The 21044-nt window shown below is 34.2% G+C and overlaps 1 protein-coding gene across 50 annotated transcripts in view; it reads left to right on the top strand.

Moving 5' to 3' along the window:
* Positions 1-21044, top strand: part of PPIP5K2 (diphosphoinositol pentakisphosphate kinase 2) — a 52816-nt gene that overhangs the window by 23302 nt on the left and 8470 nt on the right. For 20 of the 50 annotated variants that reach the window (XR_015280755.1, XM_086868588.1, XM_023943387.2 and 17 more), the window contains 17 exons: positions 1013-1114; positions 1667-1753; positions 2672-2747; positions 2833-2942; positions 4060-4145; positions 5214-5339; positions 5444-5565; positions 7013-7195; positions 9046-9187; positions 9755-9978; positions 11564-11691; positions 11900-12014; positions 13305-13412; positions 13498-13614; positions 14245-14418; positions 18191-18260; positions 20317-20436. Coding sequence is in view for 49 of the 50 variants with exons in the window: in XM_086868588.1 (XP_086724714.1) it covers positions 1013-1114; positions 1667-1753; positions 2672-2747; positions 2833-2942; positions 4060-4145; positions 5214-5339; positions 5444-5565; positions 7013-7195; positions 9046-9187; positions 9755-9978; positions 11564-11691; positions 11900-12014; positions 13305-13412; positions 13498-13614; positions 14245-14418; positions 18191-18260; positions 20317-20436 (2090 nt within the window). In the remaining variant the exon portion in view is untranslated. Of the gene's footprint in view, positions 1-1012; positions 1115-1666; positions 1754-2671; positions 2748-2832; positions 2943-4059; positions 4146-5213; positions 5340-5443; positions 5566-7012; positions 7196-9045; positions 9188-9754; positions 9979-11563; positions 11692-11899; positions 12015-13304; positions 13413-13497; positions 13615-14244; positions 14419-14517; positions 15407-16802; positions 16977-18190; positions 18261-20316; positions 20437-21044 lie in introns of those variants that run through there. The other 30 variants (XM_086868592.1, XM_023943389.2, XM_086868596.1 and 27 more) reach the window with 4 other exon arrangements.

The raw sequence follows: 21044 nt of genomic DNA, 5'->3' as shown, positions 1-21044 counted from the left end.
CTTATTCCTAAAATCTGGCTGGATAAGTATTTTGACAGCAAGATGAAGTTCTTAAAGGTACATGAGATCTTTTCAAGTGGTGAAGCACTTCAACACAAATAAGCGAAACCAAACTGAAATAGAATCAAAGTGTCTTCTATCATACCATCTTGTCTCTGACACAGGAGGCAAAAAAAGGTGTAATGAGGGATCATACAAAATTTGGAATACAACTCTGCCAAGGAAATGTTGTCCTCAAAGTAGGCTAAGCCCACTGTGACTGGCTTTATAAGACTGATGAGATACAGCATATCTTTTTGCATGATCTAATTGTCTGGAATCTTATTATATGAAAGATTTTGCAAGTTTTTTCAGGATATTTAGCAACTATATTTTGGCTTATTCTATTGTAACTTGGTCATTTTTTTCTCTGTGTTACTGCTTCTTATGTAGGTACTAATCTGGAGTTCAGTGTACTTTGATGAAATATTTGTGAAACAGAAGTAGACAAATTAGAAATATTAGATGTGCCATCCTTCTTGAGGCGGAGACTGCATTGTCACTGTATAGTTACGATAAGAAACTACCTATCTTTTCCAGTTTTGTCACAAAAACTTTTGAGAAACTACTGGTAAAAGATAGCAGTTAACTCTTTGATGAGAATGGCTTGGTTATTGTTAGGCACTTTCAGTTAAGCAGTAAAACCAATTGTCTGCATATATAAATAAACAAAAATAATTCCTATCCAAGGAATTATTTTAGGATCCAGAATTGAAAAGCTGAAGTTCATTACCAATATAGGGCCAGTAGTCTAGCGTCCCTGTGGTAGTTGTAATAGCTCTAAATTATTCAGTAATCTTTATTATGCAATTAAAAGAAAAATATGCATGTATGCATACATTCATGGCTGATAATAATGAATAACTAAATTAATAAAAATGTATATATATAATCGGTTTGGTTTGGAGTTTCTGTCTGTTGTATAAGCTGTGCTTTGAACTTATTTATTTTGATTTTTTAACTTCTATTTTAGAAACATCATAATGAGAGAACTTGCTCCCCAGTTCCAAATACCATGGTCAATTCCTTTGGAAGCTGAAGACATTCCTATTGTGCCAACCACCTCTGGAACAATGTAAGAAAAGAGTAGCTACACCTGAATTGTTCAAACTCTCAATGTAACTTTTCTGTGAATCTTTTTTTCTCTTTACAAGGTGTGCCCACATTGGCCTATGAATGCTTGTTTTGTGTGCTGAAAACAAGGAAGGAATCACAGTTGCTATACCAGCAGTCAGAGTTTCTCACCTTTAGTCAAGCTGAGTATAGAACAGCAGATTTTCTAGTGTAGCGTCTTCTATGCATAGCTTCCACTGCTAATCATTGTTCTAGCACCAACTTAATATGCGCTTCTAATAAACATGCTCTCTCATTTAATGATCCTCAAAATTGTTGTTTAAAAACTACTTAAAGTAGATATCCTATAGTTACCTAAGTCTTAAAATCAATATTTATATTTTATACTTTACATCATTTTCGGTTAACCATATATTCTTGCATATGCTTCCATCACTTCTGTAGTTATGTCAGATGACTACAGCTTTGTCAATTGTCTTGATTGTGGTTGGTTTAACATTAAATAAAAGACCCTTGTGTACAGACTTGTTAAATACAGCGCTTGAAATTTCAGGATGGAGCTTAGATGTGTTATAGCTGTAATACGCCACGGGGATCGAACACCAAAGCAAAAAATGAAAATGGAAGTAAAACATCAGAGGTAAGTAGAATCCAATTTTCCATATTTTAGAATATAGGATTTTAGGGCTAAGCAAGCAGTGAATTGACCAGGAACTACACAATTGCAAGGGTTTTTTTTTGTTTTGTTTTCCTCTACATCTAACAGTTTTAGTTACTGCAAATAATTACAAGTATGCACCTCTCTTTCCAGCAGGACTGTCAACTTGTGCAGATTTCCTTCAACCCACGCTGTGCCTTGTAAACAGTCCTGTTTGATTTTATGGAAAATACATTTGTGTCTATAAATGTCTTTGTTAAAAATAATGCAGCAGAGAATATTTCTGGCTCTCCATTAGACCATGACTTCTGCCTTCTGCTTTTTATCATAACTGTTCTTGAATGCAATGTCATACTACTTTTGGTAGTTGTTTTTGTCAAAGTTTAATGACTCTGAATTTCTGGTAGATACCATCTCTATGCTGACATTCATAAGAAGAATAATTGAGCTAGAACTAGGTGCAGTTTTAGTAAAAGGGAATTACTTACTTTGGAACTAAATTCTTGCATTCAGAACACGCTGAAGAAGTGTAAGAATACTCACTTGCTATTTTTGGTCCCTACTTCTGTTTAGGCTCATTCTTGAAGATTAAGAATTGATATAGCTGCATATTCAAATAGTATATCATTAAAATGTATAGAATATCCTCTTTTCTTTTTTCAATACTTAGCAAGTCAGAAACAGAACATTTTCAATGGTCTTATTTCCCTAATGCATTGAAGACTTTTTAGGGAGATGGGATTTGGATAAAACTTGGTTTGACATCTGTACTGCAGGTTTTAACCTGGCTTTCAAATACTGTAAGGGTACTAATTTTATACCACTTTAGAGCCTCCAGTACAAATAGTAGTAATTTAATTTATTAATGGAATTTTAAAATTACTTTTCTTTATCTTAAAGATTTTTTGATCTCTTTGAAAAATGTGATGGATATAAATCTGGAAAACTGAAACTGAAAAAACCAAAACAGTTGCAGGCAAGTTTGTCTTTATTTTTTTACTATGATACTTTGTAAGTAGATACCTATTTATTGAATTAAATCCTATGTTTTCTTCCTTTAGGAAGTGCTTGATATAGCAAGACAGCTCCTTGTAGAACTTGGGCAAAACAATGATTCTGAAATTGAAGAAAGTAAAGCAAAACTTGAACAGCTAAAGACTGTGTTAGAAATGTAAGTGTCTAATTTTCAGGTTTCATAGCAATGAAGTTGAATATGCTGTTATGACTTGTTTCACCAGTTACTGTGTGGATTGCAGTGTTTTCAAATATGTATTTGATACATATTATATATAATATGTACATATATGTACATATTGATACATAATAGTAAAATAATTCAAGCACAAAGTTTTTGAAGAGAGATGATGTCATGTTTGAAATGGGTCATCACTCTAGTTTTTTCTTCTTGACTTTCTAACTTAGTGTCTCAGTATACATTCAACAAGAGGTTACTTTCATTGATGTCAAATTTTGTCTTACCACATGTTTTTAAAATAAAAATACTTGTAAGCAGGGTCTGCTTCTTGCAGTGTGACATAATGACGTCTGATAGAGCCAGTAAGAACTTTCACCATGCTTACTTGCCTACTTAGAGCAAAATTTGAGGATTGAAGATAAAGAAGTCTTTGTATACTAAGCCTGAAATATTTAGTACTTAAAAAAAAGCTTGAAAAACCTGACCAAACAAAGAAAACAACAGAAAAAAAATAAGGCTTTAAGGTTTGTTTAGGATCTGGGATCTTAGACTGTGAAATGGTAGTAAGAATTTTGAATTAAAAAATACCATGGAAAAGATTATTATTATTATTATTATTATTATTATTATTATTATTGACATTTATAATTGCTTTAAATACTGAGTTTTGCTTGAGAACTTAATGGGCTATAAAACCAGTAGCCATCTATACTGTGAGACCAGTTTCTGGATATTGATAGCCACTGTGGTTTTAGATCTGAATAGAGAAATTACTTGTGCCATGTCCAATACTGCCTGTTGTTGGGGGTGGCAGGGTGTGGGTTCCAGTTGTATGTTCAGTGTTGTAAAAAGCAGAATTAGATAGTATTTTAAGATGTTTCATTATAGCATAGTTGCTATTTCTGCTAATTCTGTGCATGTTGAGTTAATGTTTATTCTAACGACTGCTTCAATAAATGTTGATCAAATGCACAAGCCATTGACCAACAGAGATTTATTATAGCCTATTACAGGATTTTAGCAGTTTTGGAGGAAATTATATAAAATGTTTCTCTTCCTCTTCCCCTCTCATTTTCCCCTGTTCGCACTTAAGGTATGGGCATTTTTCAGGCATAAATCGCAAAGTTCAGTTAACATATCTTCCTCATGGCTGCCCTAAGACTTCCAGTGAAGAGGAAGGTATTGTATTATTTTTGTACATAATCACTTAATATTATGTGTATATAAATAGTCATAGACTACATGTCTTGATGTTAAGAGTGTTAGTGTTCAGGAACACACATAATCACAAATGATTATATGAAGGTGCTTTATTGAAGAGCTCTGGGTGTCAGGGGCACACATACCCAAATCTGACTTGACTTGGTTTTGAGTTGAACATGTTTTTATACTCTATTGTTATATAACTTTCATATTAATTACTAAATTTACATTGTTCTATTGTATGCATTGATTTTACCCAACCAAACCCTTAACATAGTTTCTCATGATTCTTTAAACAATAATTATATCTGGTCACATCTAACAATTATGTACTTTATCATATATTGACTACACAGGTGCAGTTTCACATGATCTTAGCAAGCACAAGGCCTAACATTTCCCAGGGCCTACTTTTAACACTTTTCCCAGGGCTTGCCAAGCCTAACTTTCTTTCTAACTCCTCAAATTTTCTGTGATTTTAAAATCTTTTGCTATCAAGAGGAGGGAATATTTTGTTTTGAGAGAATTTTTGAATAGTTAGCACATATTCACATTATTTTAATTGGCTAAATTGTGCACATAAAACTGTACTAACCATGCTCTTTTGCAGTAGAAGAGTAACATGAAAAGAATTCTAGTGATGCACCATAATGAAGTTGTACTGTTGTGAGCCAGCATAAGATAATCTCACTCAACAGTTACCATCTTTAAAACATTTACATACTATAGGGTGCTTAGCATCCAATTTGTTTTAGTTTTTCTGTCTTGATTTACTTTTTGCTTCAGATTCATGCTAAATAGTTTTCTTGTATATTTTCTTCATAGTTTTAATACTTTTAGTATTAAATACTTAGTTTTATCTGTTTAAAGTGCCTGTTTAGTTCACTGGTCAGTATTTCCTCAATGTTAGAATGCTATTAAAGATTCATAATGTTGAAGAGATCTTTTGATGAAGCTTTTCATAGACCAAATTTTTTTGTTCATTTGGAAAAAAAAATTAACAATATACTTCACTACTAAACTCCTCCCCCTCTGTACAACTAGATAATAGAAGAAATGAGCCATCCCTGCTTCTGGTCCTAAAATGGGGAGGAGAGCTGACCCCTGCAGGCAGGGTGCAAGCAGAGGAGCTTGGAAGAGCTTTCAGGTGCATGTATCCCGGTGGACAAGGTAAAAAGAAAATTATAATAATAATTTTCAAAAGAATCAATTGAGTGTCATAAATGACTTTTGAGGATAATGATGAGAGTTTGAGCAACATGTTTGTTTGCTAGGAGATTACGCTGGATTTCCTGGATGTGGTTTACTTAGGTTACATAGCACTTACCGACATGATCTCAAAATCTACGCTTCTGATGAGGGACGAGTTCAGATGACTGCAGCAGCTTTTGCAAAGGTACAACGTGAAATGATATTTTCAGTTCTAAAACTCTGATATTCTCAGGTTTGTTTTTTTCTTGTGAAATGTGGGAGAGATTTACAGTTTATTAGAAAAAGGCATTTTCAAAGAGTAGTTCAGGGTGAAAAAGTATCCAAATAATGTGCCAAACATTTGAAGTTCTTTGAACAGATAAAGACAGTTTTTAATTAAGCAGCCCCATCTAAGGCTTTTGTCCTGCAAGGCTCGTCTCCATAAGATTCTGTGAATAAGCAAAAGTATGCCTACTAAAAGTCCTGGGCTCTAATGCAGGTATTTGTCTTGTTCACTTCTCCATGGATCTGTTAAAACATCAGATTTCAATTACCAAGACTGCTATCTACCTTTACTTTCCTGGCATTTGTGAGTAACAAGTGTAGGGCAATGCCCGTGTTCTGCCGTTCATCAGTAACATCTGTCAAAGGATTGTCCTAGGTGTTTCCAGAAATCTTGATTCCTTGTCCCCTGCAATATTGCCTATCCAGGGCCAAGAGCACCCATGGAAACAAGGCCTGCAGTTATGTGGCTTTCTCCACTTGCGTTAAGGGGGTTTCATCCGTCTCCCCTTTTAATTGGGTGGTCTCCAGCAGAGGCCTGCCATGATACTGTGCTGCCTACCTGGCTTCCAAAAGGTCCTGTGTCTAGTTACAGCAAAAATCCATTAGTGTGAAATATTCTACCATATATCTGTAATTTGAATTAACTTAAAGCTCTACAAGTGTTCTGACTTTCTGTTTCTCCTATTTATTTCAATGCTGCACGTGCTTTTGCAGAAATATTTCATCCATCTGAGCTGCTTTCCCTTGGCCAGCAGGCTTGAAGAGACACCACACCATTTCCTTCTTTATTCTGGAGCCCTTCCATTGCCAGAAAAGTTACAAAAGTTTTCAGCCTTCTTCATTTTGGAATTCTCCATTCTCCTGTTGTTCAAGGCCTTTGATTGTCTTGTGACACACATGGCTTGGGCTTTTGCCTCTGTAGAGTCCCTGTAAGACCCTACCTATCCGCTGTTTATCCTGCTAGATCCTACCTAAGCTCTAAGAGTTTCCCAATTCTTCCCATAGCTCCTCTCTGGTCAGGCAAGTCCTTGAGCACAGCATGTCACCCACAAGTCAGGCAGCTGTTGCTTCCAGCCTTGGGGAGAAGGCACCTGCACTCCCCACTCTCCAAGACCTGAACAGCTGGTGTTGGAGACCATTTTCTGTGGCATGTCACCATTTCTGTTGCATCATCTGTATCAATCCAGCACACCAGTAGTGTTTAGGGAGCCATTTCTCTGTAATTACATGCATTGTGCCCCTGTTTATCTAACCTATAGCCGAGTGATACCATCTTGAATTTTAATTAATGTTTTGGACATTCTTTTAAGATACTCTTTTTTTTAATCTTCATTTATTTGTCTGAATAATTGTATTGTTTGCTTCAGGGACTACTGGCCTTAGAGGGAGAGCTGACTCCTATTCTTGTCCAGATGGTAAAAAGTGCCAATATGAATGGTCTGTTGGACAGTGACAGTGATTCTTTAAGCAGCTGTCAACATCGTGTTAAAGCAAGGCTTCATGAAATTCTCCAGAGAGACAGAGAATTTACTGCTGATGACTATGATAAGGTTAGCATATGATTAGTTTCCCATGAAATAATTATGAAGATGTCTGTGCAAAAGTACTGATCAGTGATTTTATGTATCTGTTTTGCAAATTTTTTTGTGTGCTTGCAAATAGTTTGAACTGCAAAGGTGGCTATACCAATTATAGCTGTAGATATATTGTTTTGTGATTTGGGTAATCAGAATAGCAACAAACTTTGAAGAAGTATACAGGGATCTCCTTTGTAAGCCTTTTTCACTATTCCATTAAAATATTTTAGTTATTCAAGAAACAACATTATATTGTTTGCATTTTTTATAATCTTTACTGTGTGATCTTTACTGTGAGTGTGTGATGTAACAAAATGTTTTCCTACTGGCTGCAGGTGTTTCAGTCATTAATCTGCTGCAAGGTCTGTTTGTTTTTATTTAGAATACTAAGATACTGAAAACTTTAAGTGAATGTGTCATTAACATGCTAAATTAGCATACAGTAATATAGTTTATGTTGACTTAGTACACATCATTGTTCCTGATTTTACATGTATTGTTTGCTATAGTTAAGAATCTTCTTTCTCTTTCAATTGCTCATACTCTGTCTCATATAGCAACTAAATACAAGTCCTCAAATGAGGTTTTTAACTGCTATTTTTGAAAAAAGTATTGAGATTAATTAAATTAATTAAGAATAGGTATATACTCCATGTGGATTCATTTAAATATATAAAATAGTAGATTCAACAGTAATTGGAAAATGCAAGGATTTATTGATGTTTGTTTTATAGATATAATCAGGTTTGAAATGTAGCTAGTACTAATAGGGTACTCTTTGGTCACTGAAAGTTACTAACCTTTGGGATTATAAAGCAATAAAAACTTTTGGGGGCTTCATTTATTTGTGAAGGCTTTCTAATTTACTTGTGATTTGGAAAAATTGTATGGGGTTTATTCCTGTGCCTCCCTCCCTATTATGTATAAATAATCAATTTCTTGATTTAATCATAATAAGCAGAGATAGGAACTGTTTACTGTTAGGAAGAGAGTGGAAATTTTCCACGTCCAAATTACTGCATCCATTTCAGGAAACTGAGGAAAATGCAAATAAGTGTGTGTTTTGTGTTTAAATTACTGTTTTATATCATTGGTCACTTTGGACTCTGCTGACTTTTCTGAAAAAAATTAGGCTAAACCTCACACATACATTTACTTTATTGTTTTAGTGACATTCACCTTTATGGTGATAGTTTGTAGCTTTTACCATTTCTATAATGAATTCAGTTCTGAAGAACATGTTGTTGATATATGTGCATTTAAAGGCTTCTTTTTTGTGTTTTTGTCCTACAGTCCTGTTGAATCAAAAACCTAAGACAGGAGTAGGCAAACAAAGATACCAGTTATTACTGCAAATCTGGTTCCTATAGAGCAAAAAAAAATTTGTGAGGCATGTAGCCTAATGACAACATTTCTAACAGAATTTACTTTTGTAAGCTTTTGAATACAGAACTTACTTGAAAGGAAGATGTGGAAGCTTGCTAAGTATATACAGAGGTTTAAACATCTTCCCAGTTTTTGTGTCTTGGAATAAAAGAAATAGTTTTATGAATTCTGTAGTTACCCACATTTACTTTATAGGATTAGTTGCTCTATGAATTTCTTATTACCTTTGAATCTCTAGCAAATGGTACTGCATTTTGATGTATTGTCTTAATGCCTCAAAGGTAAAAGATAATTGATAAGTCATTAAAAATATTCATAGCAACCTCCTTGAGTGCTTTTTCTCCAATACTTGGTATCTTTGACATGTTTCATCTTTTCTCACCAGGTCTTTCAAATCTAGTCTGTTCAGTTAATTTTGTGTTTATCTCAAATTGCAGCTCACTCCGTCTGGAAGCATCTCACTGATAAAATCAATGCAGATTATTAAAAATCCTGTAAAGACATGTGACAAGGTCTATTACTTGATCCAGAGTTTGACTTCTCAGATCAGGCAGAGAATGGAAGACCCAAAGTCTGCAGGTATTGAAATGTTTTTGTACTGGTATTTAGTTTCTCTGGTTAACATACATGAAAGAGAGCTGTAACATAACTTTCCTTCACTAAACTCACTTTTAGCAGAACATGAGTCAACCAATAACGGATTAAGTATTTTCACAGTCTTTATTTCATATGCATAGTTTTGAAGTAAAAAGGAAAAGGAACATGTGGTTATATTGCAGGTAAGGGCTTTGTGGTGTTCAGAAATTCCGGTGTTTGCAAAAATTCTTATCTTAGTGATTTGAAACTCAGCATTCCACAAAACAGGAAGAGTTAACTGTACTAAGGCTAAGTTATATAGGTATGTCTTATGTTTAAGGGCCAGTGGTGCATTTCTGCAGCAGTGTGTTTTACTATCATAGTGGAGTTATGTAATTGTGATGCTTTCAGCACTAAAATTAATGTTATGCCCAGCTGTCCCTTCTTAATAGTAATGCAGTTAACTTATTTTGAGCCCTCTATAATACAGTCGTTACTTCTATGTAATTAAAATGTCGTTTTGTTACTTGAATGGCCTTAATTACTTATAAGAGATACATGTCTATCCAGATATTCAGCTGTACCACAGTGAAACGCTAGAACTGATGTTGCGTAGGTGGGCCAAGCTGGAAAAAGACTTCAAAACAAAAAATGGAAGATACGATATTAGCAAAATTCCTGATATTTATGACTGTATAAAATATGATGTGCAACACAATGGATCGTTAAAATTAGAAAACACAATGGAATTATATAGGCTTTCAAAGGCTTTAGCTGACATTGTGATTCCTCAGGTAAGCATTTTCAGTTATTAAATAGAAGAAAAACATGTAGAATAAATGCTTTTTTAAATCTTTGTGAAAATGTCTGCTTTGTATTTTCTATTGCAGCTCCCACATTTTGCAATAATAGAAACCTTTAACATTTTCTCTCATTTTTCACTAGCAAGCTGACTGGGATTTTTTAAGACAAATGTCATTCATAATTAATAAACCTGTGTTCAGGGTGAATTTTTTTTGAAATTTAAGGTGTGAACATGTCTCCTTCCTTTACACCAGTGTATTAAAATAAAATGGTTCATCTCCACCATTCATCCTGGATTTAACTGTTGCCTTTGTGAATAATTCTGTTTTCTGAAACTGCTTAATTTAATTTCTCCTGCTTACAGAAATTTCATTTTTAGGCTCCTTGCAAATGACACTGTTAATCCTAATCTGTGTAATTTAACACATTTTAAACTATTTTAATTTAAAAAGACCTTTCTGCTTTTTCAAAATGCTAACATTCAATGACGTGAATGTAGGCATTAAATTTCATAGAATTTCAGGCCAGAAGTGGACAAATTAAACTTATATGCTCTGCAGGCTGTTAGACTTGGGTTAGCTGTAAAATCTTGCAAGTGGCAGGACATGAAGTTGATTTGTGATAACAGGACAGAACAGACTAAAGTATTCTCGAGGTGTCCCTGCAGTTACAGAACAGCCTCATAACGGAGGTATTTATTTATTTTTTATTTTACAATACATTTATTGTGTGCAGCATGTGAAGGAAATTCTTCCTCTCCCCATCACTCAAATTCGACATGGAGGACAAAAATAGTAGTGATGGTTAGAATTGTGTTTTGTGCGTCTGTTAAGCTGAAATTTTGAACAGAAAATTAGAGAAGAGCAGGTAAAAATGAGGACACATACTGAAGATAGAAGAAAAAAGAAAACTTGCCATTGTGCATAATGCAAAGGGAGAGTGCTTGTCTTCCTCTCTTGGGTAGCAAGAAGATTCATTCTAACTGTGACAGCATGTTCATACTTTGTGTAGCACCGAGTATGAAACTCCTAGAAGAACATACTTTTAAATACATTTAATATCAGTAGTAATTTCACAGTTGTACATAAATACTGTTTATGTTATTTTTTGACATAAATAGATCTTCTGTGGGTTGGTTTACCCCAAACTAAGACTGACATACCAAATATGTCTCTTTAGTTAAAAGTTTAGTTTTGTTAAAAAAAAGGAAAAAGCAAAAACCAAAAAAGCAGCATTGTGGGGGCAGGATAGGAGATGGGCATGGTGACAAGAAGGAGGAATGACTCCGTAGGTGTTTTACTTAAGAAAAAGAGCTTTATCATACCAGAAGGTAAATCCATTTCTTTGGTTTAACTAGTGAAGGGAAAACCTCTCTGTATCAAATCAAACAGCAAAAAGGCAATCTGCAAATTCATTGAAGCTACATCAATGATCATGTGTAGTAAAAATTTTGAATAAAATTATTTGTAGCCAGAGTAAACTAATAGATGGCTAATTTGCTTTAATATAGAAGCTCTGAATTGGAAGGCATTTAACCTTTAACTGAATTGTAAAAGTCAATTCGTTTTTACACAGGAATATGGGATTTCTAAAGCTGAGAAACTGGAGATTGCCAAAGGTTATTGCACTCCTCTAGTCAGAAAAATTCGTTCTGACCTTCAGAGAACTCAAGATGATGACACTGTAAATAAGCTTCATCCTCTGTAAGCCATTTACTTTTTTACATGGTTACATTAATTCCCATGAAAATTGGACATAGTCTATAGCTTCCATATTTGAAGTATCTTTTTAGCGCATAGAAATTAGGAAGACTGATTTATTTATTTATTTATTTACAGCTATTTTGAAAATAAGGACACATCTTATCATAGTCTAATAACATTATCTAATAACATTTTTTCTTTTTTTAAGCTACTCCAGGGGTGTTATGTCCCCAGAACGCCATGTTCGTACCCGACTGTATTTCACCAGTGAGAGTCATGTCCACTCCCTGTTATCCACCCTTCGTTATGGTGCCTTATGCGATGTAAGTTTCTCTGTTGAAGCCCTGATATTTAGAGAGGAATCTGAATATTCTTCTGACTGTATCAGTTGAAACCTTAAGTATCTCTGAAATGTATCACATTTTTTCAAACATTTGATATTCTATTGCTTATGCAGAAACATATTGCAAATTGCACATTTATTGGTATGTTTTGATTCCATCAAAGTAATGCTGTGTTCCATTGGCTGTATGCGTTAGAATCAAAAATAGATGTGGAAAAGCCAGATAATTTTTTTTTGTCTTCTGTTGTCACCAGTAATTCTTCCAACTTTTATTCCTAAGTTATGATTCAGGGTTCTCTTGAATTTGCTTTTGCACTGGCTTACTATTTTTGACCATTGACATATTGTCAAGACACCCCTACCTAATTTCAAGACTGCTGAAAGCTCCTTCTGTACAGCAAATTTTCTTACTATCCTATACTGTTAAAGAATATTACAAAGGTGGTGCATTATTCTCCATCTGATAAGTCTTTGACACTGAAAAAGACAAGGTCTCCTGATTCAGAAATTGCTTAAACTGAGCTCTTGGAGGAGATATATACAGCACCACAAACCTATCTGCTTGTAAGATACAGCTTGACTTATACTCTACTTTTCAAATTGTCATACTGGCATACTTGCTTCTGGTAATGTATGACTAAACTCAGTGATGGCAAAAGCATTTATAAACTTCTGTGACATGCTATAACAGGTACACTCCAAGTTTAAGTCTTTTAATAATAATAAGTTTAATAAACTTCTAATTTTTCTTTATGGTGGATTACTATATGGTTTTTTTTCCTACAGCATGAAAAAGGTGACTATTCATTTAAGTAGTTTGGAATGTGACAGTTGTACCTCCTTTATATACTAGAAAGCTTTGCTTACTAACTCTTTGACTGGTATCTCTGTTAGTGTGATATATAAAAACATTTTTCACAATATGCTAGCTGAAATGAATTTGTTGTAAAATTAGCAGTTCTCATCAGGAGAATTGAAAACAGTGCCTCTGTCTATGTATCATCATTGGCGAAAAAACATGAAAGACTCATAGAAATAACATATGAAAAGTTCTGCTCTTCACTTTTCAGTTGTTTGATGAGCAATTTTAAGTCACTCATGGAGGTTCATAGTTGGTTTTTTTTGTTGTACCTCTGCATTTTCCTTAGCTATGATGAGCTTTGCACTTCTGCTATGAAAATTTATGTAAGTGGAGGAAAAGTGAGATCATCAGTCTTCTTAAAGAAAGTAGCTGAATTTTACTTGTTGATATTTTTTTTTTCTCCATAAGGAATCAAAAGATGAACAATGGAAACGAGCTATGGATTACTTAAATGTGGTTAATGAACTCAATTACATGACACAAATTGTTATCATGCTTTATGAGGATCCAAATAAGGTATTTAAAATGGATAAATACTTCAGATATGAATAAAGCTGAGCTATGTGCTAAAATATAAATCTATTTAATTATTTTACTTCAGGAACTTTCTTCGGAAGAACGTTTTCATGTAGAGCTGCATTTCAGTCCAGGAGCTAAAGGCTGTGAGGAAGATAAAAATTTACCGTCTGGATATGGATACAGACCTGCCTCCAGAGAGGTAATAGTTACGTCTTTCTATAAAGCAAAATTTAGGTTTTTTGGATATGGACATACCTAAAATAAACACTGGAAAATTGTTATGTAAAAAATACAAGTGTGATGATTTTTTTTTTTTTTTGATAGAAAAATGTGCAGTAAAAGATAAGCAATCCAAATATTTTCTACTTTGAATGGGCGCTGAGGTGAAAGACAGAGATAATTTGGATGTTCTAAAGCTTTCCCAGAATTTTTACTAGAAATACAAATACTCTAAGAAAAGTGATAGCAGAATCAGAGTGTCACATGAATAATATTCTGGGAAATGGAAGACATATTTAAGTAGTTTGGTGTGCAGAGTATTGAGAAAAGATTGATGTTTTCCAAGGTACATGGTCAGGTACATGGAGTTATGACTGCTTTTTGAGAAAGGAATGAGAGCAAAGCTTGTCTGGAATTCTTCTAAATAGAAAAATAAAGAAGAAACAGATTATTATACAGATTATTAAAATCTAGAACAGTTTTTTTAGTAATGTGACATCTTGTATTTTTAAAATCAGCTTGTTTCATCTTTATGCAGAATATTTATTTAAGAGCCTGTCTGTTTGAAGGTGTGTAGAAAAATTGAAAGTGAATTATGTATTTTCTGTAGAATGCAGGCTCGAAGAAGACTTCTCATAGAAATGATAGTGATGAGGAGGTACATGCTCCTAAAAGAGATGAAACAGATCGATCAGTAGTGATGTTCAAGCCAATGGTATCAGACCCAATTCATATACACAGAAAGTCACCCCTTCCAAGATCCAGGAAGATTGGTTCTGTTGAAGTAAGTGCTGGTGTTCCAGATAATTTCTGTCAAAAACATTAACTTTTGCTTGCTTTTAAGAAAACAAAACCAAACGTAATTCTGCTTTTGATTACACAGAACCAGCATGATACATCTCACAGAAGGTTTGGCCTTCCTCGGTGGGAAATCCTCCATGGCAACAATTTCTCTGAAGGGATATTTTTAAAAATAAATATTTTGTGACAAGACTTATTTTTTTTTTAAAGCCATTTTAGAAAAGTTGATATTTGAAAATGAAGACTTGCAATCTAAACCTACCTCTACAAACTAACATACATTGCTTTTCTATTCATCCTTATAAGACAGCTACTACTGGGAATTGAGCAAACTTTCAGGGTGGTTTTGCTGAAAAGGGATCACAGGGATTAGGGTGGTAGGGGAGGTGCAAGAGGTGAGATATCTTCTGCTGTATTTGCTTTCTTGTGGAATGAAAGTGACTCAATTTGTCAAGCTTTTGAAGGTAAGAAAGATAAAGTGGAAGCTTGTTTTATTAAGTGGCTGGGGTCTGTGTTTCATGAATTCTGTAGGCAACATCTTGAGTAATCTAGTTTGCTGTCTTGAAAGCATGACATACAGGTGTGCTTAACAGATACGGCTTAATGTCACAGAGGTGGGGAGATGCACAGCTCTTTCATTGATACCATTGGGATGGTTGAGTGAAAATTCAGATGGTGCATACTGGCACTTCTGTGATATTAATGCTAGAAGCAGACTAACAGCTTCTTAATGCCTCATTTTTCAGTTGCTTAAAACCATCAGAAGTAAAGATTCACACCAAAAGCTTTTTCTTTCATGTTTGCGTTGGGAATGAGTTGTCTGTATGCCATAAAAGTATTACAGATTTGGAAATTACTTGGTTACTGGCAGTATGGAGAGAAAAAGATGCATGATTCCCTTCTGTAGGGATATCTGTATAACTTCACATGACTTCCATAAATTAACAGACATAATAAATGTTAATGTCTTACATTTTCTATTTCCAAGTTTTTTCATAAACAAATGCTCACAACATCAATATTTTTGATTTTTAAAAGCTGCTTTTGTGATGATCATGCAAACTCCCCTCCTGGCTATGAGTTCACTTATACACAGCTTAATAGTCTATTACTTCAGACTTTCAACCATTTTCATAAATTATATGGGAGTTAATTTTCATAAGATATCAGAAGCACAAATTGCCAAGTTTTGACTGTGCAGATATTATATGTTACAATTGAATGTGTGTCAGCATTCAGAGCTTGCTTATTTGCTGGAAGGAAATAGCCAATTTAGAGGAGACATACATAAAACATTTTTTTTCTTATAAGTAAAATAGGAAGTTTCATCTGGCCTATTGAAATCTCCAAAACTAGTATTTGGAATACTTAAACTAAACGGTATTTTGGACCAATTTTACAAAGTCACTGCAACTTAAACTGCAACTGCCTTGAACTTTTTTTTTCTATTTATTTCCTTTTTTTCCCTTTTTTTTTTTTCCCTTTTTTTTTTTTTTCCTCCTGTAAGGCAATTCTGTTTTCACCTATGTACATTAATTTGAAAGGACACTTTCAGGTGTGAGATTATATGGAAGTTTTAATATGGGTTATAGTCAGCAATATCTACAGAAAGGAAGGCAACTGTGATGAGTCATGAAAAGTAAAAAAAGCTGAGTTATAGTCGTAAAAGAACAATGTAAAGCTCATTGACATTGGAAAGCAAACTCTGAATTTCAAAGAATATTAATTGCTAATGATACACAATGATGTAGATGTAGTAACCACATAGGGGGATGGTTATCCTCTATCCTCCCTTGAAGTCCTGATAAGGTGTCCCACATAAGATAATTTTTAGGACATTTTTAAGTTGGTAAAACTACTACCAGTCAGTTTGGTACTATTACCAGTGAGTCAACTGTAAAGTCTTAAAGGCAATTTTAAAATTCAAAAAGCAGCTTTCACATAAGCTTATAGAATAGAAATTGAAACTATTAAGTAATAAATAGGAAAGTTTATTGTACTTAGGAGGGGAAAAACTATTAAACAGTATTTCAAGGGTAACAGAAGTTTTGTTTCCAACATGTGAAAAATTCTTAAAATTATGAATCAATTATTGATAACAAATGTTTTCTCTCATATCTAATACTAGTCTACTAGAAATTTGATTAAAGTGTTGTAGTAAAATATATAGTTGGATGAAGAGATAAAAGTGAAACTGATAGCTTTCTAGTATTGTACTATTATTCTTCTCTCTTCGCTGTTTAATAGTTTTGAAGTAGTATGTAAAAGGGTGCAAGGAGATCGGGTTTATTTCTTTTCTGTTCATTTGGCTCTGTTGAATCTAACTTTGCATGCTTTGCTGTTTTTTGCCCCCTTTCTCACTTCCAGGAAGAGAGCCCCCTGAGTGTGTCTAGCCCAGAGTGTATTGGTACCTGGCTGCATTACACCAGTGGTGTGGGTACTGGGCGTCGAAGACGCAGATCAGGGGAACAAATCACTTCTTCCCCTGTCTCCCCTAAATCACTGGCTTTCACATCCAGTATTTTTGGCTCATGGCAACAGGTTTTTAAACTTTACTTCATTAAACATTTTATGCATTCCAAGCAACAACTGTCTTTAAGGACATCTAATCCCTTGTTATGGATTATGTTTCAAGTAATACCTTCCACTTCTTAAAATTACTTGCCAAGAATGTTTGGGGGAAAAAGTGCATGTTTTTCCACTGAATGTGTTACACGCTTTCATAAACATTTGATTTCTTTATAGGAATTGCAAATGTTACTACAGTAAAAAAGACTTTGTGTACTGCCTAATGAAAGAGAATTACGCTTTGGTTTAGTTGTCCTTTAAGACTTTAAAACCAGCATTGCTTAATTTGGTGGTAGGTAAATTAAAAAAAAAAAAAAAAAATTGCAACCAATACCATTTAAAATAATTTATTTGGTACTTCATGTTGCTATTCAAAACTTGTTTTGCATATATCGTATTTTCAGTGGCCTGGTATTAACTACTGCAGGGAAAAAACTCCAGCACTAATAATTCTTGCCATCTATATCCGGAGGTATCTGAAACTCCTAAGACAGTACATCATCCATTGACTTGTACAATATTTTGAACTGTTCCTTGTAATGGGGGGGGTGAGGAGAAAGCAGGGTAAAAAAGAAGCAGTAAATATTTTGGAAGTACCAGTGAAGATCTAAAACTATTCAGAATATCAAGATATTGTTTACATGTAAGACGATGGATGGTGTTCTGTAACCATATTCTTTTTCTTTGAAAATTTTTATAATTTATTGTAGAAAATTCTAAAATTATTTACATTGGAAAAAATTATATCAGCAAAGGCTGTGAGCATCTGAAGATTGTACTGATTGAGCCTGTGCATGGTCAGTGATTGTATGGTATCCTCAATAGCTTGTCTGTCTTTCCTTTCCTCCCCTCCTTTTTTCAATACAGGCGCAGTTTAGGAAAGTGCATTTGGTAAAATGAAATAAAATGTCTCAAATTTCTGTTCTCATATCAGTCTTGGTCTGTGTCCTTTCTCATTCTGAATGCTTGCTTCGCACTGCTTCATTGCAAGGAACTCATATGTGAAATGGACTCCCTTCGGAAGGGGATATTGCATGATCTCTCATGTTTCCTTTACATATTTTTACTAACACTTATCATACAGCTTATTAACACCTGTTTGTCTGAAACAGGCTGCTGTATCAAGTTAAATGGATGTTCCATGCTGCTGTTCTACTTTTCCTTATTTTTCTTTTTCTTATATCCAGGTCCTATCAGAAAGCAATAGTAACTTACGAACACCAAGAACTATGCTGGAACAAAAGCAGAGTGGGCTAGGTATGTGCCTACAGTTGAAATTTTGTTTGATGTTTTCAGCTTTTCATCTGCCTGCTCTTCTCTATATTTGTATATTCTTTGAATAGCATTTTTGTTAACAGGACCAAATAGTACTTGTTACCAGTAACATACGCCAAGTGTCTGCCTATGGACTGGACAATTTTTTTGCAGCAAAATTTTTAACTTAAGTTAAAACTGAAAAAAGTGTTTAAGACTCCTTGTACTACCGATTTTGTACTTCTTACAACAGGTACACAGGATTGTTTTTAACATAAAGCAGATTTTTAAGATACTGTAGTTTCTGACTGAGCTTTTGGATTTTTCCAGAGTATTTTGCATTAAAGTGGCCTGCTCTGGAAACAGTTAAAACACTTGTCTTGAAAATGTCTGTTTCCTACTGTAGGCGATTGATGAAAGTGAAGATGTTTTTCTGAGGGGAGGGGGATGGGGAACAAACATAAAGTTCCTTGATAGTATCAGGGGTTTTGCAGATATTCCTCTCCTAAAATTAATTTCTTCTTTTCAGCATTAGAATGAATCATGCTATAATTCAAAGGCTTCTTTCAAATTCTGTTAATTCAAGTGATGCTTTTCTATTGCTTTATTAAAACAGGCATACATATGACTCGCAAAAAAATGAAATCATGCACTACTATAAATCAATATTGCTTTTTTTTCTATGTGTCTTTTCATGGGAAACATTAAGTATTAAAAAATGCATCACCTATATGCATAAACTTAGAAGTAGCTTTTCCTTTATTTGCAAACATATGTGTTTTTTGTATGTCTAATCTTTCTGTGATACTTTTCTTCCCATTATATTTTTCCCATAGTAAAATACATACATCAGGTGCTCCTGGTTACTGAAGTCCTGGTCTTTATTCCATGCTTGCTAAAGTTAAATGAGTATTCTTTTGTGTGTCACAATATGGCTTGTGGAAGTTAATCCATGTAGATTAAGGTATTATATTTGGTGTGAAAGGCTTTTGCCACAGATCAGGCATCAATTTATTTTGGCTGTGATTGGTCACATGTGCTAGTAATGTTTCCCCTCACTGGACTATTATGAGTAATTAAAGGAAGTATTGCTGGTTTAAAAAAAAATATCTGCTGCTACTTATCTAAAATGTAAAAGATAAGTTCTAAGTGAAAATTCTTTCTCCTTTCAACTAGTAATAAAATGTAAAGAAGAAAAATACAACTTTTTTCCCATTTTGTTCATTGTTGTATGTAAATTCCATTAATACTTGACAATTACAAAAGTTATTTTTATATTTTTGTCTGTGGCTTTCAGTGATTTGTCTGAACTTCCATTCTAGTGACAGGAATGCATGAGTTGTAACAACATACTGTCTCTTGCATGGAGCCGTGCAAAAGTCTTCTCATGAAAGGAAGTCAAGTTAAACTTGATGAAACTTAGAAGTGTTTTCAGTTTATAACAATATCAGTAATGGTAGGTGAATTCCAAATACAGTATTTCCAATTTGGTTTAGATTTTGTTGGGGTTAGAAGTATTTCCACATACTAAGTCTGTGGAACTGCATGAGTACTTCATAGCAGCCTGTCATCTCAAAGGTTGATTTGGATGATAGCAATCAACAGTATTTTTCCAGTTTATATTTGTTTCAGGAATACAGGTTTTCAAAGACACAACTTTCACATCATCATCATCATCATCATCAATAATCATTATCATCGTCATCATCATCATCTTCATTTGGTTTTGTTGTTTTGTTTATGTTTCCACTGATGCTAACTGGTAACTTTTTTTTTACCAAAAGTGAAAACAGGACAAGAACTCACTTTGTTAAAGTGAGTCCTCTCTTTGCACATATAGCAGATTGTGCTGTTTCATGAGTAGAAGCACAATAAATTATGATAGTTTCAGCCTACAAGTCGCACTCTTGACATTACAAGCATATTGTGAACCTGTCCAAGGCACTGCCAAAAGCTGCCTTTTGTGTGGTAAGAGCCATTTGCTTGCATGCTGCATGCATCCCCAATGTGAATGGACGAACACCTGGTTGTTGTATGTATTTTCTCTAACTCCCATCAGGGTCTCACTGTGCGGGCCTGTTTAGCACCTCAGTGCTCGGGGGTTCTTCAAGTGCACCTAACCTACAGGATTATGCTCGTACGCATCGTAAAAAGCTGACTTCTTCTGGCTTCATAGATGGTATGTGCACACTCTCGCACATGCACGCACAACCCATGTGCCACATTGAACTTCTAAAGATTTTAATGGAATCCTAGAATCTTTAGCCTTAGTATTAATTTTATGAGTTTCTGTTGCTTTTTTATTGCCCATATCTTGCGTATGTTTAACTTAATAGCATAGTTAATTCTTGTTTGTCTTGAACACCAGATCACAGACTTGTAATGTGCGTCACAAGATTCCAGCAAGTACATTTTTAATAAATGAAAAGTTTTTTTAAAATTCTTTAATAATTTTAAACCCTGTTTTTTATCACTGCTAATTGATCTTGAAATTAAATAAAGTATTTGGAGCATATACAAGGAATGAAATTATAAAGTAATAAGTTAAATACTGATGGTGAAAATTTTAGGATTCCTGACCTTTTTTTGGTGGGGTTTGGATGACAGAGGAGCAGGAGATTCTCAGTTTTGGATAATCTGGCATAGAGAAGAAACTCTCTCACTAGATTTCAGAATGTAAAGATACCAAAGCACACCTTTATAACTCCAAGGTGAAACAGTATTCATGCTGATTTCCCCCGCACTTCACTTCTCAGTGTTCGAGTCTAACCTGAATAACCTTGTATG

Source organism: Cyanistes caeruleus, chromosome Z (assembly GCF_971803275.1).
Source record: "Cyanistes caeruleus chromosome Z, bCyaCae1.hap1.1, whole genome shotgun sequence".
NCBI lineage: Eukaryota > Metazoa > Chordata > Aves > Passeriformes > Paridae > Cyanistes > Cyanistes caeruleus.
The sequence above is the reverse complement of the archived record's forward strand: the minus strand, read 5'-3'. Positions and strand labels throughout refer to the sequence as shown.